Source organism: Pelobates fuscus, chromosome 6, assembly GCF_036172605.1.
Source record: "Pelobates fuscus isolate aPelFus1 chromosome 6, aPelFus1.pri, whole genome shotgun sequence".
In the NCBI taxonomy this organism is placed as follows: Eukaryota; Metazoa; Chordata; class Amphibia; order Anura; family Pelobatidae; genus Pelobates; species Pelobates fuscus.
The window spans coordinates 215,247,224-215,272,442 of record NC_086322.1 but is presented as its reverse complement, the minus strand read 5'-3'; the positions used below and the strand labels follow the sequence as shown (position 1 = coordinate 215,272,442).

Here is a 25,219-nt window from a genome sequence, read left to right as displayed (position 1 = left end):
GTGAATAAACCCATGGCAGAAGTGTGTCTGAAAAAACTTGGCGTTGTGGAGCTGTGGCAAAGGAATTACAGTATTAAGACACAAACAGCAGTATTGGAAGTATAGCAGATGTGTGTGTGTATATATATATATATATATATATATATATATATATATATATATATATATATATATGTGTGTGTGTGTGTGTGTGTGTGTGACTGTAAAGATATATATTTTTTTTAACTACTTTGTCTGAAAATTTGCAATTTCCTTGTCAAAATTTCTGCAATTCCCAGATTAGTAAGTAAGGGCGAGGGGCAGAATTTATCAATTTGACGTCTGTTCAGATGTTTATGTTTTAAGTGTTTTAGACGATATCCATGGCGATCATATTTTTTGCCATTGCTGCACCTTGAGTACATGCATATGCTCCAGCATGAACATGTTCTGTTTTTTTAATGTACTTGGAATTAACTCCTTACATTGTATGTAGATGACCTCACAATACATCTGGTTATCACTTTATATGCATAGATTTGCCAGATGTGAACTAGATGGCCTGCGTGATTTCAAAGTACGAAATTGAACTGCAATAAACATGGATTGTGTGTAGTGGAGGGAATGGTGTCCTTTCTGACCACGTACTTCCATTTGGAGCAGATATGTCATCAGGAAACATCTGCTGTTATTGAGCTATCCCGATAGAGCAGTAAGTGATGCAGAACCTTAAGGAATGCAATTTACACACTAGTAAAACATAAAACCTCTACATAATGTAATTTAAAGCCTTGTTTTCTTTCATATGATGCATTAGACACCTTATTGATTATGTGGTGTTCCATGGCAAGTGTTCTTTAAGAATGTGTGGATGATTACTCTTTTTTTCACCTGTAGTCACTAGTACTATGGAGTAAGTTGCACAATATTAAGCAACATACCTTAAGATTACCATGAGCTTCATAAAGATATTCTGTGATTTTATTTTAAATTACAACCCATAATTTTGAATGTCAGTAAAAGATGATCAAAGAAACAGTTATTTTTTTTTTATTTTTTTTCTCTAAGCTTACTTTATTAAAGTTATTTCCCTTGAGTGAATTCAGTCCTTTCTGGAGATTATTGTACGTGGGATTCATGATTCCAGTGACTACATAAACCTATAAAATTCTGACTTTTATATAGTGTAAAACATGCACCATGCTGATGAGATAAAGGGCAGGCGGGGGTCCATATTATGACTACATTGTGCATTACTGATGGTGAACTCTAAGGCATAAAACATAAGATAATGTATAATATGCATGTATGTTTTATTAGTTTACAGTATCAAAAGTACAGATGGAGAAAAACAGAAATGAGAAATAGGATTGTATTATTTATTATGGTCATAACTTGCTAAAACCGCTGCTTTAAAACATCCAATTTTACCAGATCCAAACCCAACCCAGAATGAACCTGTCTATTTTTTGTTTAACCAGAAAAATTAGATCTAGTGGTGTGGTAAAGGCTATTGTAAGTTTGCTTTAGGAAAACAACTTGCTGTCTGGAGATCCTAAGAGCAATTGTTCATGATAAGATTTTAGAAGATCTTTGCAAAATTACCCATATTTTGACTTGACGCCCTTTACACAGTCTGTGATTTGGTTAATAAGATTTTGTATGCCCTAAAAGACAGGCCTGCATATTGTCCTGTTTTCTACAGTTATCATTGAATGACCGCATCAGGGAAATTGAGTCAAGCCTCTTTAAAGTGGTTGTTGTGTACAAAATATGTGTATCTATAGGCTTATGGTATTGAACATGGCATGATGCCTCATTGGGTCAGGAGTTGATCACATGGGGTTATGTCAATATAGGTATGGAGTTGCAATCTTTACATTTTTACAGCTGCTAGTGCTTACTCAATTCACCATCACCATTACAATGCAACTCTTCTCCAACCAGGATGCCCCTTTGCTATGATCCCAACATACTGGTGTCAGTGCTAGAGTGTCAGCAGCTATAGAGAGTGACAGTTTCCCCTACATTTTATTTATGACCTTGCACTGAGGACTACAAAAAGTTCACAAGTACTGAATCACCGAAGCTGAAATAGCTAAATCTAATATACAAAATAAAAGTATTGGATAGAATATATATATTATACTTAAAACAACTGATGTTAGAGAAGGTGAGGGGGGGTTGTGGTGTGAGTGGGGTGTCATAAATAGCAGAAGATGTGCCTGAAAGTGAAAGGTTCAGGCACATCTTCTGCTATTTATAACACCCCACTCACACCTCCCCCCACCCCCACCTTCTCTAACATCAGTTGTTTTAAGTGTTAAACTCTATCAGATTGATCAGTATTGCTTCAGACCTGAGGAAGAGAGGAAACTTTTCAAAGCTTGTCTTTGAAATATTATGTTAGTCCAATAAAAAAAGGTGTCATTGCATACTGCAAAACTCTGGTATTTTGGCATCTCATCTATCTATTTATCTATCTAATCTTTTTTTTCTGCTATTTCATTATCTTTTTTTAGTGCAGGAGTTCTAGCATGGAAGCCTCATCTAAAACCACTACTCAAATTAGGGACATATAGATCAAAAAAGAGGTATGCAACTTTTAGTTGCTGTTGTAGATGTTCTGTGGTGCTCATCCATCTGTAAGTGCTGTATCTATAGAAGACTAAGCAGCAGGAGGAATACCCATTGTTTGCAGCACAGTAAAGGTGACTACAAATATTTAGGAATGGGAAATACATTTTTTAGTTTTAGTTTGCAAGGAGCTTCTTCCTATAGGTTGTAATGATAGCAGCATGAATTTGATGGAATGTAAATAAGACGAGTTGCTGGCACGTGTATAAGGTGGTCTCAAAAAAGATATAGTAGTACAGTAATGCACTTACCACCAGTGCTTACATTAAGTGGTTTATTAGTCACATTGCAGGATAACTAAAAATGGGAAAAGGGTCAATACTGTGGTTGCATCTCTAAATCATTGGTTCTTGAACCTTTTTGACAAAGACCCAAATTATGTACATGGCTTGGCACCCCATCCTTCAGCTGTAAAATCTGTGATCCGTTTGCTATTTATAATGTGATATAAAGTATTATTATTACAAACCTTGATTACAGAGCACTACTATAGTAACCGATTCTTTGTAGCTTGTTGAATATGATGGGCCCATTATAACCATATGGAACCCACTAAAATATCATGGATATGCAGAACTGGGTCCCACACCAGGGGTAAAAACCACTGCTCTACATTATGAAATTATGAAATTTCATTGATTTATATGGAAACTAATACATTATAAATATGCACAAAAAAATAGGTGCAAGTCTTTGATATATGACTGTTGATTTGGAAATATATGCCTAACTCTCCTGCATTGGAGAATTATTTTAGACTTGCCTATTTTGTTCTTGCATTAAAAATGTTGGATGTCAAATATCCACAGTGCTTTTTTTTATTGAATTGTTCTTCTTTTAATAATAGATAATGATGAGGAGTAACAAGTCTTAATTAACACGTTTGGTTCCGACTGACAACATTAACGTGTTATGTTTGATACATAGTAAATAAAATGAGAACAACTAAATAGGACAATAAAAGCATTTAAAAATAATTTATTGGGAATTAAGGCTAATAAATCAAAACACTTAAAATTCTGCAGAGACAGCTAGAAGGCCATAGCAAGTTTAAAAAAGAAATACATCTTTATTTATTCCACATGCCATTTTTTTGATCAATAGTTATTCTTTCAAATAAGTTATCTCTGCGCTGCAAGTTTTTCTCTGGCACTACATCTGTTATAGAAGAAGTTTTGCAAACTTTTTCAGTACTCTTGGAAAATTGATTCTTCTCAGCTTGTGGAAAACAACACAGACAGTATAAAAATGTTTTATGCAATATGTCCCATCAATGTTTTGTTGGATAATTTTATAAACTGTATTTCTGCATAGTGCAACATTTTACAGATATTTATCATAAATAAAAATGTTCATTTTAAAACAATTTTTAGAATTTATTGCTCTATAATTTGTTCTATATGATCATGCTGTCATTGTACATTCAATAGTTTAGTGTAATTGTTCTGTGGTCTGACATAGTGTATCCTTTGAGCATTATGTCTAACTATAGTGCAACTCAAGGACTGTGCCAAAACATTTTTTTTCCCACTCGTTGTATAATTTAATAATCCATTGAGAGTGCTCTGGATAATGGTGGTATAGAATAATTATTAAATACATGCAATATAATGTATTACTTTTATATGTAACAAAGTTGCATATTAAAAAAAACAAAAACTTAATATATCTTAAACATTTTTTTTCTACAATATAATTTGGTTATAATTTGCAGTTTTTAATTGCATTTCAATTGTCTCAAGTTCATATGCAATTCAGTTGTCTAAAATCTTAATATATTTCCATGACATGCAATTTCAGGAATAAATTAAATCACATTGTATCTCTCCTGTTTCCATTCTACAATCAAGATTACCCGGGAATCTGGGCTCTGTGACATTTTTTCAATGGTCTATTTAAAAAAAATGAAGGTGACTCTTGTCAGACTATGAAGTGAATTTCCGCAGAGGTCATTAGAATGCTCTATGTAGGATGTGTAAAATAGTTTATTGCTGCATATTACAGAATTTGGGATCTGTATTGAAATTAGTCTACGTTCTCATGCATTGGTTAATCTTTCCAAACAGGGTCATCAAATAATTTAATTTAGGGCTTATTTGTGCCAATAAAATGAATAAGAGATGGTACTAATTTTGCATAAATATGGCTCTTTACCCATTTTATAAAATAAATACGTGTAGCATTTGGATGCTCACTACAACAATATTCCACGAGATATAAAAAATAAATAAATGTAGACAAACCAATGCTTTATATTCAAAGGAAGTTCTGGAAAGCATTAAGTATTATTATTAATGATTAATTCCCATTTAAGAATTTTATGGGTTTGGCTTCGTTTTTTCTTTAGATCCGTGCTTCCAGAATAGTTGGAAGAAAAGAACAGTCTATGGTTTAGCAATCTGCCTGAAACACTGTACAGAAACTACAATGTTTCCTCTAGAGAAGCCACTTCCTTTGTATATGAACAGACAATCATATGTTTATATAATGTATGTACTTCACAAGTCTCTATGGTGCATAATTTGTTTGGCCTTACTATATATTAAAAATATATATATAAGTATATTCCTTGCAATATGTTTTAGAAGCACAAGCTGTTCTTCCTTCCTTTCTTTCTTTTTAATTTATTTGTATATTTACTAATAAATTATCTAACAGAAAAAAAGGACTTAAAATATCTAAATATTTGTACTATTGAGCTATTGTAAACCCATATTTGAAAAACACATTTATTTCCAGTTTTTGGCTATGGACTGTAAGTCTGAGTGATCTAGACACCTGTCAACTCATGATTCTGTATGTCTACTGGTTTGTTTGTTATTTGCCTGTTTTGTTCACCTGTCACACAGTACACATTACTACTACTCTGCGTAATAATGCTTATAAGCTAGATTGTGCTAACTTCCTTGATAATGTTGCGGTGAACATCGTTACGTTGATTGCGTAAGATAGAAACGTGAAGAAAAGGGTTGTGCCTCTGAAACTGACATTGTGAAATCTTACCATGTAATATACCAGCTTTATACAACAGTAAGCCATCCATCCTCAACTAATCGTACAGCACATTGACAATATTACCAAACTTATTTACCATCTACACCACTCAACTAAGACATGATTTGAAAACGCAATCTAATTATGAATTAATTATTGTTATCTCTATAAAAGTTTTGAGATCAGTGATACCCTTGCCACAAGACAATTTACCTATTTAGATTTGCAAATTGTCATGTTTTTGCTATTATATTTTAAGGCTGACCTGGACAAAATAATGTTGTCTTCCTTTCATAAAAACTAGACAAAAGTTTCCCAAAAATGTGTTTTCATTCCAGTATTTTCCTAAAGTCGTGTTTTAAAGTCACAATTTTATTAAAGACATTATTATGCTAAACTTTCTTTACTCCAATTAGCGGCAAATAAGGTCCAGTTGATTATACAACCAAACATAACGAAGAACCATGATAGTTTAATAGATAACAGCATCTTTGTATCCATCAATTACAATGAGACACAGCCTGTATAAGTCCCAATCTTAGAATCCTACCTAGTCCTCCTCTTTACTTGTAACTGTTCACAGGGAAAGGCTAATGCAGTAAAGTTCCTTCGACAAAATTAATAGGAAACATAGTAACAAAAGATTCAACTCAAACTAATCATTTAGATTTTCGACATAACATGTCAGAAACTTGGAATATTATCCACCGTAACAAATCTTTTTGTGGAACACCAATTATGTAACCTGCAAGATAAAAAAAACAATAATAATAATAATAGGGGGGTAGGGTGGTGGGGCAGAAAACTTGTTTGAGATAATATTAGCCTCCTGTCTTAGAGTAAGGAAACCCTGTCATTTTATTACAGACAGAAGGCTTCTATTCTGCTAGTTAAATGTTAAAAAGAACAAGCATAGTTGCTAAATATATAAATGTAAATTATGAAAAAAATATATAAAAGTTGAATAATTGGACCAATCATTTGCTCTAAAACTTATTTAATCTACCTCCTACTTGGAAACCTATAGTAGATTCAGCATTTAATGATGAATAGTCCCCACATTTAGTAATATCACTTGATGTCCTCTTAAAAGTTGTTAAACATAATCCCAGGATTAGAAAGACAACGGATGGATCAGTGATAGATGACCAACAAGAAAGACTATATTAGAGACAGGCAGCAAAACCTAAAAGTATAAGGTTCCCTCACAGACCATCGAAAAAAGGAGTAGTAGTACAATAACAGTTGTTAGGTTGCGCCACGATTTTTTTTTTTTTGTGTTTAAGGCAGGCCTGCATAACCTGCAGCCAAAAAACAGATATTTTTTAACTACAATACCCATGATTCATTTAAAGAAACAGATAGCCAACGCCCCTTTTATTTATTTTTTATGAAACAAATATCCAGGAAATCATGGCTGATTATTATTATTATTATTATTATTATTATTATTATTATTATTATTTATAAAGTGCCAACAAATTCTGTAGCTCTGTACAATGGGGTGACTAACCGACAAGTATTTGTTACCCGACAAGTTGGACACACAGGAACAGGGGGATTGAGGGGGCCCTGCTCCATGAGCTTACATGCTAGAGGGAGTGAGTTAATGTGACACAAAAGGTAAGGGTCAAGTAGAAATGTAGGTTGCTAGGATAGTATTCATTAAAGGCTTAGTGTTTTGTTTTTTTATGACAGTTTCAGGAGAATAATCAGGGTGCGGGGAGGGAAAGCTGTTTACAGTTTAATTTATATACTTTCCTAAAGAAGTAAATTTTTTGAAGGAGTGGAGATTGGGTGAAAGTCTAACAGGGGAAGTGCATTCCATAGGAACGGTGCAGCCCTAGAGAAGCAAGGGGATCGTGGGAGTTGTAGTTCAAAACAAAGAAAGGTGCTTTTGAAAAAAAATAAAAAATTCTAAAAACTTGAAGGGGAGCCTTGATGACTGGTTTTGGAACCACTGGATTAGGGTGTTTAGCCAACAGATAAAAATAAATAAAAACAAAATATCAAGAACAACCAATATGCCCTCCCCCCATCAATCCCCAGATCTTTGCTGACATTATACTAAGATACCTCCAAGAACCCAGAAAATGGATAATGTACTGTTTCAAGCAAGGTCTCTTAGAAGTATATAGATATAGCTGATGTAGCAAGAACTGATTATTTTGTTTTGTTGCCGTATTGTTTTGCTATTAACAGACTGTATTTGTTTCATTAATGCCAGGTGATCATCTCACTTTAACATACATTTTTATATTCAATAATGTCAAGGCATCATTATTTTCATGGGGATTATTTTTATGATACTATCCTAAAAAATATCTTTATTTGAATGATGGGGCCAGGTTAATGATGCCACGTTTGATTGCAATTCAAATATTGTATTTCTTTTATATATATATATATATATATTTTTAATCACAGGGACAGAAATAGGTAGTCAAAGACTAAATTAAAATAGCTGTAATTCCAAAAGGTGAGAGTGGGGGTTGCTTCAAAATAAAGGGAACTGACTTAAAATGCCAAAATGTAACTGGGTAGAGTTAATGGCCCTACCTCTACCCAGGAGAGCAATAGCTGGCTCAAGAGTATTTTGTTAATCCGATCTTACAGAACATATTCAGCAAGATCCCCAATGTAACAATAATATTACAATTCCTTATAAAATAAATATGTATATATATTTTTTATATATAAATCCAATTATATATGCAAAAGTTAGACTCTTTTTAACCTTTTTATTTACATTTAAAAATGCACATTTTAACATAAACATTTTACATTTAGAGGCTGATATTTATCAAGAATTAATTAACCTCTAATTTAAGGTGTGATTAATTATAACATTCTGCTTTTATGAGTTGGTTTACTTGTACTCTTAATTAGTACAATTAAATATTCTGATATGGAAGACATTTCAAGAGACCATCTGGATTAAAGTAAAATTCTTAATTGGGAAAAAAAAAGCACAAGGATATTTCTCAGATCTTAGAAAAGGCTTTGTCTGGTCTGTGACAAAAGAGAGAGGAAGATACAAGTCTTTGCTGAAATGTGTCAAAGCTATCACACATATAAATTACAGCTGGAGGAAATGTATTGAATGGAGGTTATGTCTGGTTCACAATATACATTGAGAAAGCTGACAGATAACACACAATTCCACCACGGGCTTCTGAGGAAGTCCTATGGGGGAAAAAAGATTTATTGTAACTTCTTTAGGTTCTCTATGCAGATATTCAGGCTATTAATATTTAAATTTCGTGGAAATTGCAGAAACAATTTATAAAATAAGATATTCTTTTAAGCCAGTTTGGCAAGGAACAAAATAAGCAAGTAGCAAAAAAAATATTTTATTATATTCTTGGTAAGGCAATTACAGTGTACTTCCTTTTTTTCAATATTGTATTGGTGCCTTGTTATTTTTTTTTATTTTGGATTGAAGATGCTTTGCTGGATGTGTTTAAAATTCCTAGCCATGTTTCGCATCCTTAGCACTTTATTAAACTACTAAAATTGTCTCTGCCAGGGGTCTGGTTTGTATTTCATTTTTAACCCCTAAACCTACAGACTGCTTGCTTTTGTGAACTTTATCCATGTTCATTTCAGAGAGAAAATAGGCTTAAAAGGAAACTATGGGGCAAAAATTACCTCCGGTTTTGAATGCATTCTAAAGATAATACGTAGTAGTTATATATATTAGCATTCACTAAAATAGTACAAAACCAAAAAAACTAATCCTTTATGTTTCTTTCTGTGCACTGTTTATTGAGCTTACCTGCACCTGCACTTGCATCCCTAACACATCAAAAAGAAGCTCTTATCACATAAGCCCAATGCAGTAGCAGAGCCCATTATTTATCCAATGTACAGCAAATTCCGTAGCGCTGTACAATGGGTGGACTAACAGACACGTAATTGTAACCAGACAAATGGACGCACAGGAAGAGAGGTTGAGGGCCCTGCTTAATGAGCTTACATGCTAGAGGGAGTGGGATATAATTACACAAAAGGTAGAGGCAGGCTTAATGAAATAGGTTGCTAGAAAAGTACTCACTGAAAACTTTGGTTATTTTTGACAATTGCAGGAGAGGAGTCATGGGGGGGGGGGGGGGGATAAAAACTTTCCTGAAGTTGCTTTCCTGAAGAAGTGTGTTTTCAAAGATTTTTTTGAAGGAGTGGAGACTGGGTGACAGTCTAATGGAGAAGTGAAGGGAATACCACAGAAACGGTGCAGCCCTGGAGAAGTCTTGGAGGCGAGCATCAGATGTGGGAGCACAGACAGAGGATAGACGTAGGTCTTCGGCAGAGTGCAGGGGCCTCAACGGGACATACTTGTGTATTAGGGAGGATAGGTAGGTTGGAGCAGCATTATGTAGGGACTTGTAAGCAAGCACCATAATCTTAAATTGATCCCTATATCTAACTGGAAGCCAATGTAGGGACTGACAGAGGGGGGAGGCGTGGGAGGTGCGTGCGGACAGGAAAATGAGCCTCGCATGATCATCACAAAGCAAAAAACATGCTTTGAACATGGAATCATTTGTTGTATAATATCTTCCTTGAGCTCACATACAATTAAGTGACGCAGCCAATCATGATGCTCACACAAGTTTTTAAAACGTTCAGCGGTCACTAGCTGAACTCATGGAACTGTAAGAGAAGGAATGTGTATTTTCAGTAAGGTATCAAAGCATATTAAGTTCCCACCGCTGGGAACTTTATCAAAATCTTTATCAAAATCTGGCTTGCATAAAAACTAAAGGCTGGGTACCATCTTATTTTGAACAGTTTAATGCTACAGAAGCAATGTTGTGCGTATAACTAGTTGAGTTATTTCCTGATTTCAAGAATGCCCTCTGCAGAAGCTGGTAAGACTGATTTTGCAATATGTGCAAAAACTACCAATGAGAGTATATTTTCATGGATTTATAATTATAGGGCTATAGATAACTTCTAGTGTGGAATATCTTTTTAATTTGCAGTCTATAGACAGTTTGCTCTCATTCCTAATAACTGCAATACTGGGACCATAACTGATGATAAATAACAGTTACAAATAAGTATAAGACATAGCTGCTGTGGGCCCTGTCCGATGCTTGAGCTTGTGCAGTTGGACTGCTATACCTGCGTTTAAGATTTTCATGTGTACCAAAATTATTTTTGAAGAATTCCACCTGCATCAGGAATAACACTGATTCAGTGTAACATAAAATGTGTCTTATAAATCAATACAGAAAATGATATGTTGTTTCTGTCTTACAGCTTGTCGGCCAGGATTTTTCAAGTCTTCCCCGCAGAGTGTGACCTGCAATAAATGTCCACCTCACAGTTATGCCCAGGAGGAGGGATCGACTTTTTGTTTCTGTGAAGAGCACTATTACAGGAGAGAGTCTGATCCGTACACTATGGCATGCACAAGTAAGCATGTTTCATACTTTTACAGATACTTTGTGTAAAGTGCTAGATCTATACTAATTAATGTGATTTCTGATGACTGTACATAGTTGCCAACATTTGAAAAAAATTTCCAGGGACACTTTGCAGCACAGTTATCAATTACTACCTTGAACGTTTACCACACCCACTGCCGCAAAGCTCCGCCCACACCTGTCCAACCAATATAATTAATCTCCGCCTACTTATCAGTGCAGATTACAGGGTCTACTCAATAAAGGAAACATGGTGTTATAAAGGTCTACTCGATAAAGAGGGAACTGCAGAGAACTGACATGGTAATTTTAAACTAAAGGCCAAAGTAGCCGAGTTAGAAAAATTCTCCCACTCAGCTGCACTAGTTTGGACTAAAGTTTGAAATTCCCATCTTAATTCCCTGCAATTCATTCTTTATGGAGTAGACCTTTATAACACCAAATTCCTACCAACAGTACCATGCATCCTTGGTGTGCGATACATACATTCGCAGTACAGCATCTATATCAGGCAGGTACATTTTATCACTTTAATGTGAGTTGGGTATCAGTGGTGACACTGTCAGTACAAATATAGAAAGACCTTGTGCAGATGTGCTTCAGTCAGAGAGCTCTGTCTACACCATATTACATACATGAGTTCACGAAAATAATTATTTTGGGGAGTGAATATAGTAAAAAACTAAAAGGTGAAAATAGGAAATGAAAGATATAGAAGGAGAATGTACAGAATGGAATTAATGAGAACAATGGGAGCAAAAGGAAAACATATGCACATATTCCATTAGCCCCTTTTCATGACACCAATTCAACACGTTAAATGTCTCAGATTGAGGCATCAGTAACCACTCCACTGCTTCTGATTTTTCTACTTCCCTGAGTCTGCGGGTATTATATGTGTATTATACAGAGAGCAGCACTGACTGTCCCAGGATATTATACACAGACCTATATTATACAGAGAGCAGCACTATACACTATTCAGGGAGCACTGACTGTCCCAGGATATCATACACAGACCTATATTATACAGGGAACACTGACTGTCCCAGGATATCATACACAGACCTATATTATACAGGGAGCACTGACTGTCCCAGGATATTATACATAGACCTATATTATACAGGGAGCACTGACTGTCCCGGAATATTATACACCGACCTGTATTATACAGGGAGCAGTGACTGTCCCAGGATATTATACATAGACCTGTATTATACAGAGAGCAGCACTATACAGAGAGCACTGACTGTCCTGGGATATTATACACACACAGACCTGTACTATACAGAGAGCAGCACTATACAGGGAACACTGACTGTCCCGGGATATTATACACACACAGACCTGTACTATACAGAGAGCAGCACTATACAGGGAACACTGACTGTCCCGGGATATTATACATACAGACCTGTATTATACAGGGATCTCTGACTGTCCCGGGATATTATACACATACTTGTGTTATACAGAGAGCAGCACTATAGAGGGATCACTGACTGTCCTGGGATATTATTCACAGACCTGTATTATATAGCTGAAAATATACCCCATGTCCCAATCTCTAGACTACTAGTACCTGTCAACAGCAGTTGTAAGACGCATGTAACAGGGCTGGGCAATGCAGGTTTAAGTGTGCGACAGCTCACACAGGTGATTTGGCGGTAATGCGCACACGCTGGGAATACAAAGCATCCCTGGAAAAAATTGTATGCAAGCCCTACAAGTCATATATGTATATATATATATATATATATATATATATATATACATGTATCAGTGAGCTTGTGTACTTTATAGCTGTATAATATATATATATATATATATATATATATATTATACAGGTATACAGTACACACGCTCACTGATACACAGGCTTAAAGACAGACAAGTTCACTGACACAAAACACAAGCTTACTACAGACAAACTCACTTGTATAGACACACAAGGCTCACTTCAGGTAAGCTCAGTGACACACACATGCTCACTAAATACAAGCTCACTGACACACAAGCTCACTACAGACAAGCTCACTGACACACACAAGCTCACTAAATTCAAGCTCACTGACACACACATGCTCACTACAGACAAGCTCACTTACACACATGCAGTGCCATCTTAACAGCGTTATGGGCCCCAGGGCAAAGCAGTGCCTCACCAGCCCAAAGGCCCTTCGTTAGTGACAGGGAGGGCGGGAGAACCTGGGAAACAGAGCGCTGCTCCCATGAGCATTCTGTGCTGAGTGTTGCCGCATGTTACCATGGCAACGCTCCGACACAGCATTCTGCTCGTGGGAGGAGTGAAGACCGCCTGCAACCAGAAGACCTGCAGGATATAGACAACTCACCACCACTGAACCAACAGGGCACAGCACCCCTCACACACAAACAGCACCCCTGACACAAAGCACCCCTAACACACACAGCACCCTCACATACACCTCTGACACATACACTCTCAGCAACCCTCACACATGCTCAGCACCCCTCACACACACACTCAGCATCCCTCACACACACAGCACCTGTGACACACATACACAGCACCACCAACACACACAGCATCCCTCACACAAACATAGCACCACACACACACACAGCACCCTGACACAAAGCACCACACACACACACACATGAGTATTTTAAGCCTACCTGGCACTGGAGGCTGTTGATGGGAGGTCAGGTAGCCATTTTCTGGTCTCTTCCTCTTACAGCAAGACCTGCTGCTTAACGGCAGGGGCGGAGCTTGTGGGAGGTGGGCTTGCAGGCGTGGGTGGAGCTTGCATTGTGGGGCAGAGCCTATGTCCGCGAGACAGAGCACCAGCCTTTGTGCCGGGGGAGCTGCTGGGAATTCGGTAGGGAGACTGTCAGTGCTCCCTCCATCCACCAGCAGCCTCTCCACAGCCCTTAGCACCTCTCCACAGCCCCCAGCACCTCTCTTCAGCCCCCAGCATCTCCCAGCACGACTTTCTTGACTTCCCTCGGACTGTAACAGGCTGTTACAGTCTGAGGGAAAATAATAAAAGCACATGGCCCAGCAAGTTGACTGGACTGGCATATCGACGGTGTTGAAATTTTACTAAAATTCCAACTCAGTCAAAAGATTAACCGAGACAAACTAGGGACTACTTTGTCTCAGCATTTTTCCTATGCCTGACATTTCTAGACACTGGACGGAGCTACCACCATCTAGAAGTGACAATCCTCCAGCCGTCACCAGTGACGGCTGCAGAGAATTGGCATTTTGTATGAAGGATCTCATGGGACCCTTTATAGACCTCAATGCTGTACTCTAACGCATGCCAGAGAGTACAGCAGTGACGTCGACTCCTTCCGCTGAAGCACCAACAGAAGAAGACTGGCCAGAAAAAGAATGGCTGCGTCCTGAGACAGGTTCTGCTAATTTAAATTCAACTTTGTCTGCCCCCCAGCCAATGGACCCCCAGTGAAGATGTCATTGTTGTGCTTGCTGATTGCTGAGAGAACATTGACAGTATGTTCAGTGTCTGAATAAAGCTTTCATATCAATGCTTCTTTATTATTAAAATGGGTTGCAAATTGACAGTATGTTTTTACATCAAATATTCCACATTTTTTGCTGTAATTTGTTTAAAGAAGATTCATAGTCACCCAGACCACTTCATCTTATTGAAGTAGTCTGGGTGCAGTGTCCCAGTCCCCTTAAAACCAATTTAAAACATTATAGTTTTTGAGAAATACTTATATTGCAGGGTTACGACCACATCTAGTGGCTTTCAGTCTGACAGACACTAAAGGCTCTTCCGCAACACTGACCAAATAAAACTCGGTCACGTGACATGGAAGCCTCACTGGAAAGCTTTGATTTTGTGCTTTCCTATGGGGAAGTTGGAATGTGAATAATCCTAATTTAAATTGAATTCCTTCGAATAGATGCTATTATTTTTCCATTTTGCTATTGATGAAAACACTATTATGTAATGCATTGTTCCATTTAATTGTCTGCACAAAGTTAACTCCTTTCAACATTCACAGCTTGGCTGTTTTATATGTTTTATTGAATGTCTCTAGACATTTTTGTGGTTGGTTGAATTCCACTGATTCCCAACCATGGAATGTTCCAGTTACAAAGGTTTGAATTAAAATGGAAGTTGTGAGGGATCTGCAGGTGTCTTATTTATTGTTTTTCCAGAACTTTAATTAGGAGTTTTCGTGACTCTAGTTGAAAGATTACAACTGATGTTTATGGTTCAGTAGCCATTTTCAGTTTATTTATTAGAAGTTTGTTCACTTTTACAGGACCACCATCTGCTCCACGAAATGCTATTTCTAACATCAATGAGACCAGTGTTTTCCTTGAATGGATGTTTCCTGCAGACACTGGTGGAAGAAAAGATGTTTACTATAATATTATTTGCAAGAAATGCAACACTCTCTCCGGCCTTTGCGACGAGTGTGGTATTCATGTACGTTACATTCCTCAACAAACTGGCTTGAAGAACACATCTGTAATGGTAATAGACCTAGAAGCCCACACAAATTACACCTTTGAGATTGAAGCCGAGAATGGCGTTTCTGAAATGAACTCAGGGTCAAGACAGTATGTGTCTGTGAATGTCACCACAAACCAAGCTGGTAAGTGCTTTTGAAAGCATACTCCAAAGCAAAATGATGAAATTTAAGAACATTGTTGTGATGTATAAGTGTTTCTTTCCTGTGTTTTGTGTTTCCTTTATTTCTAAGTAACCATATGTTTTTTTCCTTAAAGTGGCCTTTTGCTTTTTTTGTAGTATTTTCTAACTGTACTATTTAAATAAATTTCTTCAATTTAATTTGGCAATTCATTCTTAACAATTTTCTTACCACAATTAGTTTTACTGGATTGGCCTTCCTGTTCACATAAAACATGTTATTTATCAAGAGCAATCTGAAGGATCTATTATGTTTAAAATTCATTGCTGTGCCTGATTTATTTGAAACCTTTAAACATGAATCCATTAAAGATCGAGTCACAATTTGCACTGTTAGACGAAAAAGCCATATCTATGCTGTCAATTTACTAAATATCATTCTATTGTCACTTATAACCTGTATACTGTTTGTAATTTGAACACATTTATTAATAGAGGAACAAAGAAAGAGGCCTAAAATGTAATCTATCTAGCCATTAGCTGCCAATGAAATTGGACTAAACAGCTCAGAAATAAATAAATAAATGTATGCAAAATATGTAAACAAATAAATAAATTAAAATAGGAACTCTGGCTGAATAGAAAAACATGACCATGGCCATGTTTCTGATTAAAAGGGATCCACAGGATTCCCTAATAACCTGTAGCAGCCATAAACCTCTTTCTTCCTTCATCCCAAGTTCAAGAGGACGAGCAGTTAATAAAATACCAGGACAAATCAGAGTCTCTCTTCCTATTGAAATCTATTTTTTTTAAAGCCACTTAAAAATCAGAACATTGTCTCTACAAAAAACTTCACTGTGCTTAATTAAAATTAGCATACACTGTTAAGCAGGACAGTGCCACTTTATATGTCATCACACTGGAAGTTCAATTTGATTGAGCCTCCTGAATCACATTCACACCTTAACAATGTCCCTGCCTCACTCTGGCCTTGATTTAATACTTTTCCAAATAATTTATTTTAACATATCATGTTCTATTCCTTGACTGTAAAAAAACTTAAGTGCAAAAGCAGATTTTATATTGACAGCCCTTTACGGGGTCATATATACATACCATGAGACCCTGGCAAAGTAAGAAGGTAAGTGGCATGCCTTAACATAAGCTCCACATACACCTGTCTAGAATTTGCCCATGTTTGCCTGTATTCCACCTTTTCTATTCAAACCCTACCACGTCTCTCTCAGCAGTACACATGAGGGAATATGTTTAATGAGAGAAAATGTCATCTGCAGTCATTGTATGTTTAGTGGCACCTGGACTGAAACTCTAGCCATTGTCCTTTATTTACTTGCACATCTGTGTCAATGGTACTTTATATTTGCTACCCTTCCTGTTTAACTACTGCCTGTTTAAAGTGACATGCATCACTTTGAGACAGCTGTCTTGTAAAAAGAAAAGCAGGTTAATATGAATTTCCATTCAGATTTACCTGCTTCATCTTCCTTTTGCTTTCCACACCGACTCTAGGGGTTGGGGTGCTGATCTAAACAATCAGCGTCCTATCCCTAGGAATACTAGAAAAGGGCATTGTGTGGAAGACAGAGAGACAATGTATTTAGAATATTTTTCTGACTTGGACTCTCGAGAAAACAAGTTGTTTTCTCGAGAAAACATGTCAGAAAAAGATTTACAAAATTATACCTCTGTGGGCTTCCGTACAATTGGGCATGTTTCACAGAGGTTTACATGTGCAGTTGAGTTTCACTTTACTGCTGCTGCACAATGATGATCTGTTTCTGTCAGTGGACTGGTGTGAAACTGACATGGGTGGGTAAAAGGGAAGGAAGGTGGAGGCTGAAGAAACTCCCCCAGCTGAGAGGTGTGCCCAATAATGCAACATGACCAAGTTTATAAATGCTTATTACATTTTTCTTGCTTTATTTTGCTTTGCACATTTATTTAAAAGTGTTTGCCTACTGGTTTAACCCCTTAAGGACCAAACTTCTGGAATAAAAGGGAATCGTGACATGTCACACACGTCATGTGTCCTTAAGGGGTTAAAAAAATGATTGTGATGCATTTCCCTTTAAACTGCGTTACTGTTTTTTTATGTTGTTTTTTTCTGATTTAATTTTCTCTCGTAATATTTTTCTTTCTCTGTGCCTTCTGTCTGTATATTTTCTCCTGCTGTTTCTACTTTTCTTTGCTATTTTGTACAACCTTCTTCTCGCCCACTAACTGTTACTTTCCTTATCGCTTTCTTTTTAATGTTTTCTTTCTATTCATGTTATTTTACCTTACTCTTTTTCCAGTGTATTCTTTGATTTTATACACAGAACTGGTTATTTGGGATTAAGAACTCCCCTGTGTTTCAGGTCAACTGCCAGCCTCAGAAACTGCAGTGTTCCTTACCAAAGGAATGTTGGACTGGCTTTTATGTACGTTACTAACATTGATCTTCTTATGTTTAGTTTTTTATTGTATAATTGAAATCATTATGAAATCTAAAGTAAATGTTTAATTGGTCCTACTCTGATTAATGGACAGGAATGCATTTAGACTTCAGGAAAGAAGATTTCACTTGAAGCAGAAAATATATTTTTATAATAAGAATTAATTAAATGTAAGTCCATTGCAAAAAAAGATGGTGACATTAAATGTAATAGATGTCTTTCTAATGGGATGAGTATTTTTTTATTTATTTTCTTAGCAAAATGCAATATACATTTCCGTAAATGATCAAAATGGCTACTTAGAATAGCTTGCTGATCCATGGGGTAACCCTGCTGTCAATAAAAAAAAATAGATTTTAACATTTTTGTGTCAAAATGAAAAATGGTTTTGATGTGGATTTAGGGTTGACACCAGCAAGTTGGAAATAATGCTTTCTTTTACATTTGTTTTAGATGACTTTTTCTCCAATTTTATTTTTTTTTATAAAAAGAACTCAAAAATGACAGTTCCACTTTAAGACAAAAGCTCAGTGAATCTTTAATGCTAAACCACCAGCAACATTTTAATGCCATCAGTGACAAACTATTCCAGTTTCCAGACATCTTTTATTCACAAATCAAAAATTGATTTCTGCAAACTACACTAAAAAACTACGGGGAAAAAAAAGACATTTCATCCGTTCACTCTTTTGAAATGAAAAGTGTTTGTGCGCTAAATTCAGAATATTTGCCTCACGATACTCAGCCTATTCTTAACTATCAAATGGGTAAAAAATAACTCAGCTCTGAGCAGTAACACTCAGTTAATTACACATAAATGCAATAATATAATTCAAAGAATATTGGGGGTTGCTGGTAGCCATGCAGTGGGGCTTGATATGTTTAGTATGTGGCAAAAAAAAGTAATAATGGTTTCCTGTATGTATTTGTGTTCTCACTGCCCACAAACCTCCCCTCTAGTAGTAGCACTAAATAGGTCGGAAAAAAAATCAAACATGTTGACAAAAAGGAAAAATGCTAAGGCCAGTTTTGTATGTAATATTACATAATGCTTTATGATAGTAATAATAATAATCACAATTATTATAATTGTTATTAGTCATAGAAGTAGTGGTAGTAGTAAAGGTAGCAGTAGTAGTATTTTGTCTGTGAACGTTAGAGGCCTACATCCAAAAAAAGACCAGAAAACTCTTTTAAATTCTGTTAAAAGAAAAAGTTCACCAAGAGAACAATTGTTGCCTTCAGAATGCTTTACGACAGATAAATATACCCAACAAAACAATAATTATACTAAACAGCAAATAGTTAAAGGACAGGAAATTTCAGTTGCATGGCAACAGAGCTAAAGTGATAGACTCTAAAGTATAATTTTGTATTTATTTGTTCATATGGTTAGAATTAATGCTGCATACCATATATTCTTTTGAAGATAGCCAACTTTTAAAAAAAAATAAAATTCATTATAAGTAACTGTTTCAAATAAATGCTAAATAAATATCAGGCTTGATTAAATAAAAAAATGTTTTCTGGAAATGTATTTGAAACCTATTTAACATTTTGTTTTAGCATATGCAACATAAAAAAACAAACTGATTTTCTAATTAGCATTCACATTTATACCACAACCGCAATCTTGTTTCATTTTGTTTCCTATCATTTGCTGAAAGACATTTTGAATTTGAGATTTGCACAGAGAGCAAAATGTATGCCAAGACTGATGTTTTCCAAATCAGAAAATTTTGGCAATGCTCTATGTATCTCTTTTCAAATGTCCACAAAAGTAATTATTTCCCAAATAATGTGTGGTTCTTTTATTTCCTTGTAGTAATTATAATTTTTTTTTCTTACTACAAAGTATGAAAGTCAGCTAATATTTAGGTTCACGTAGGGCTTGCTTAAGCAAATCACCAAAAACTTACTCTGTGCATTTTTGTTATACCCACAGAGGTAGTAAATCATATTTTTGCCATAATAGTCAGTTTAAATAGTATCTTGGTTGATTTCTAGAATTGGGGCAACAGTTACTTGTTAAAGATACATTTGTAGATCATGCTAAATATAGCCTTTTTTGATAGAAGCATACATATAAATCACACTGTATATCCAAACGAAAATGTGTTAGGAGGTCCTCCATTTATTTAGTCCTCATGTCCTATTAAATATTTTTTCTATTTGTCTGTCTGTCTCTCTCTCTGTCTCTCTAATGTAATACATATATATTTAATATGGTACGGTAATAAACGGTGCCTAGAGAGATATCAGCTATACCTCACTGATGATGCCTAACAAGGTTGAAACGATCGTCTGGGGTTTCCCATCAATCATCTCACCACGGAATTTCAAATCATGAATCAAAATGAACATACTGCGCAATTCGCTTGGTTCATGATTCCAGCATTTCGGTACATTTACCAATAGTTTTCAGCTATCAGTTCAATATTTTGCCAATAGGATGCCCAGTACCAATGGCACTGATACCATGAGGAAACTCAAACTAGATTACCACAATGCCAAAAATTAAATCTGATGTACAGATTGTACTGCTGAGTCATCACTAAATGAACCAATGTGACTAGCTTTCTATTCCATGATATCACAAGTAATTCCCATTCAAATGAAATGGTCCAGATCCCGTCCCCTTTTGCTCCATGAAAAAAGAAAGAGGTTGTTCTCCTGGCAATATCTCACTATTGTCAACAGGTATGCAAATTGCATATGGCTTATGGAATCATTACTGAAATCCCCTGCAGTGTTTGAAGCCATGCAGATCATCAAAAAATTTGGATCACCTCATATATGATTATCTTTTAATGGAAGGCCATTAGATCCAATATTCTCTGTGTGATTCCCTAATGCAGTATTTTATTGCTAAGCAACAAAACAATTTTTTATCAAAGATAAAAAAAAAAAGTAGCAAATTATTTAGGTACCATAAAAAAAGTCCTGTCATGATATATATAACTTGCAGAATCCAATTTCTCTGTGTGGTATTAGTTGGTCCCAGCACCACCCTTATAATGTAACACACACACACACACACACACACACACTTTCTCTCTCTCTCTTCCCTAGCATTCTACCAGCTAAAACAAACTGTGCCTGAATAGTGATTTTATCAGGGGGCATATGGCTGAAGGTCTGCTCCTCGATGAATTATGTATCAGCTGAATATTTTATAGTTTTATTTATAACTCCCTGGTTGGTAATTGCTGCTTTCTCTTGGTTTATTAGCCCTCTGAAAATGCTTAGATTAATGAAGGTTTGTAATCCATTGCAATAACATCCTGGGAATTTTCTGAATGGCATGCTGGTCTCCCACTCTGATCACATGTGCCTTTCTATATTTCTTTCTATACATACAGTAGTCACAATAAATGGGTAACAAAAAAATATATATATACGTTACATATGTAAAAGGACTTAACTGCGCAGTGAAAGGTGATAGCACAATATTTCACAATGTAACAGACAGTGGCGGATCCAGAGCCTGATCTCGGGAGGGGCACTTGTAGATTATTTAAATAAATAATCCAGACACAATAACCACTACAGCTCAGTGTAGTGGTTATAGTGCCAATAATGCCAAGACCCCCTCCCAGAGTAAGTAGTCAAACTGTTTAAGAACTGTTTGACAACTTACCTGAGGTCCTCTGGGAAATGGGGCTGTAGTAGGGCAGAGGAGCAGTGGTATGTGTGAGTGGTGCAATGTGTGAGGGGTGCAGTGTGTGTGTGTGAGGGGGACAGTGTATTAGCAGTGTGTGTGTGTGAAGGTTGCAGTGTGTACGTGAGGGCGGCAGTATATGTCAGGGGTGCAGTGTGTGTGTGGGTCAGTATGGGTGTGTGACAGTTACAGTGTGTGTGTGGGGCAATGTATGTGTGTGGGGGCAGTGTGTTTATGGGGGGCATTGTGTGTATGTGGGGCAGTGTGTGTATGTGGGGGCAATGTGTTTATGGTGGGCAGGGGCAATGTGTGTGTGTGTATGGGGGGCAGGGGCAATGTGTGTGTGTGTGTGTGTGTATGGGGGCAGGGGCAATGTGTGTGTGTATGGGGGCAGGGGCAATGTGTGTGTGTGTATGGGGGGCAGGGGTAATGTGTGTGTGTATGGGGCAGGGGCAATGTGTGTGTGTGTATGGGGGCAGGGGCAATGTGTGTGTGTGTGTATGGGGGGCAGGGGCAATGTGTGTGTGTGTATGGGGGGCAGGGGCAATGTGTGTGTGTGTGTGTGTGTGCATGGGGGCAGGGGCAATGTGTGTGTGTGTGTATGGGGGGCAGGGGCAATGTGTGTGTATGTGTGTGTGTGTGTATGGGGGGCAGGGGCAATGTGTGTGTATGTGTGTGTGTGTGTGTGTGTATGGGGGGCAGGGGCAATGTGTGTGTATGTGTGTGTGTGTATGGGGGGCAGGGGCAATGTGTGTGTATGTGTGTGTGTGTGTGTATGGGGGGCAGGGGCAATGTGTGTGTATGGGGCGCAGGGGAAATGTGTGTGTATGTGTGTGTGTGTGTGTGTGTGTATGTGTGTGTGTGTGTATGGGGGGCAGGGGCAATGTGTGTGTAGAAGAAGGATAGGGGGAGGGGGGGGCTTTTTTTTTTGTTTAATGTGTGTGTGTGTTTTTTTTTTACATTTAATTTAAATTAATATATAATTTATGTCCCCCCTCCCTTCTTATCTTTACTGGGAGGAGGGGGGACATCTTTCTTTCCCTGGTTGTCTCAGTGGGGATTCCCTGGTGGTCCCAGTGGTAGGAGTGAACTCTAGCCCGCGCTCCAGGGCTAGAGTTCACTCTCGCGAGATTTGGAGCGTTCCAAATCTCGCGAGAGGAGGACCCGGAGGAGCTGCTGGCAACAGCTCCCGGGTCCTCTCTCCCTCCCCTGCCGGTCGGCTGTCAGTAATGTGCCCGCGGACCGGGGAGGGAGATCACTGATCACTGATCTCCCTCCCCGGTCTGCAGGCACAATGCAGGGCTGGCACTTGGGCAATGTCAGCCCTGCATTAGCCGGCAGGGGAGAATCCCCCTGGATCCGCCACTGGTAACAGAACAGATGTATTCCGGTAGTAAAATGTATCAAAACAACCTTTAGAAGACTTTAAACAATGTCATAGTCTGGAATCTGTACATTTACTGGAGTACTTAGCTTCTTGAATAGAATATGGAATTAATAATTCTACAGATGTGTAATGGGCAGAAAAACAATGAATTAAAAACAATGATTAAAGTATTAGTAACATCTCTATAAACAAGGACTTTGTAGAACTTATCACATATCCAAAAGCAGAATTAAAGCCAAAGTGAAGTTTTAAAAAATTCTTCTTTATTGAAAAATCTTTGAAATAGGAAGTAGATAATCAGTTGTGAGTCACAGACAACATAGCATGGTGTGTATGTTTAAAGATACTTATTCATAGATGACTATAGCGCTAACATTTTGTTTAATTGATTTTTCTTATAAATAAAGGGTTACGGCTAGGAAACTTGTACTAGGGATATGAATCCCAGCATTTTATAAATTAAACAAATAAAATGTATCACGTTTTTTTTTATTGCACTTTTATTATATGAGTAAATATGCTAATATACAATAGCAATCAAAACAATAAGCTCAACACAGTGTACACCATCTAGTAAAAACAGTACAGTGACCAAATATTCCAGGTTTGCAATATGATTGAAAAGACAAGGATTAGAAAATATCAGATATAAAATGGGAGCACTGCAAGGACCAAAAGGCAGGAAGGGGAGGAGAAGCAGCTCGGATAAATGTCCCAGAAAAGCAAAGAGAAAATAACCAAACAAAGGAGCAATATGACTCAAACAGATAGTGGTAAGGATAAGGATCACCTACCTACTGGTATATGTTGTCCCAAGGACTCGATATTTTCTTTAAATGGGCGGAGTAGCTCATGAATGAGCTGTCATCATTTCCATGTTTAAAATATGAAATTTTTTTGCATTATTTAAACTGCCTCTAATGGCTGTAATACTGACAGCCCCTAGAGGTGCTACCACTGCACCTGAATACAATGCTCTCCTATGGGGAAGTTTAACTGTGTGCAAGTCGCTCACCACACATGTGCAATTGGCCTTCAATGTTCCTCTGTATTGGAATGGACCATCATGGAGGAGGAGGCATAGCCTCCCTGATGATGTTGCAGAAGGCAAATAGGTGAGCAAGCCAAGTAAGCTTAAAACATGTGAGTAAAACCTTAAAGGGACACTATAGTCACCCAGACCACTTCAGCTCAATGAAGTGGTCTGGGTGCCAGGTCCCTCAGGTTTTAACTCTTCAGATGCAAACATAGCAGTTTCAGAGAAACTGCTATGTTTACATTTGGGGTTAAGCCAGCCTCTAGTGACTGTCTTCTGGACAGCCACTAGAGGCTCATCTGCGACGCTGGAGGCATATTATGCCTCCATCGCGCAGAGCGTCCATAGGAAAGCTTTGAGAAATGCTTTCCTATGGACACTTTAAATGCGCGCATTCGGCGCCGCTGACGTCGGACTGGGGAGCTGACGTCAGCAGGGGAGGAGAGGTCACCAGCGCCGAGGGAGCCCGCCGCTGGAATAAGGTAAGCTGCTGAAGGGGTTTTAACAACTTGTTGAAGGGACACTATTAAAAAATCAATCCATACATTCAATTTCCAGAAAGAAGAAATTCAATTTCCATAGAGAAAGCTTTGGATACTATAAAGGGAGCAATCTAATATCAGGAGGGTAATAAGCAATTCCCTGTATCTATCTATGTGATTTCCTAAACATAAAGGAGTTCAAGTGTGATATTAGGGTTCGGGTCATAGTATTTAAGATAGACTATAGGTACATAAGAATTAGTGGGGGTGAGGAATCAGCATAAGGTCTTTTTTTATTATTATTTTTATTATTATTATTTATTTATTTAATTTATTTTTCCATGTGTAAAATAGCTATCTTGCTAGCCAAATGTAACAAGGCTACGACCACAGTTGAGAAACTGCTAGAGAAGCACTTAGCCGAATTCTGTTATTTTGTATTTGACATGTATTTTCAGGATATATTTGAAAAAACTTGCAAAGCTAACTTTTGATTTTACTTAAATTGTTGGTCTGGAGTTCACCAGTGGCGG

At 37.2% G+C, this 25,219-nt stretch overlaps 1 protein-coding gene across 1 annotated transcript in view; it reads left to right on the top strand.

The window, feature by feature from the left end:
- Window positions 1-25,219, top strand: part of EPHA5 (EPH receptor A5) — a 260,679-nt gene that overhangs the window by 162,287 nt on the left and 73,173 nt on the right. Inside the window, exons 4-5 of the mRNA XM_063458735.1 lie at window positions 10,876-11,031; window positions 15,330-15,665. Coding sequence (XP_063314805.1) covers window positions 10,876-11,031; window positions 15,330-15,665 — 492 coding nt within the window. The remainder of the gene's footprint in view (window positions 1-10,875; window positions 11,032-15,329; window positions 15,666-25,219) is intronic.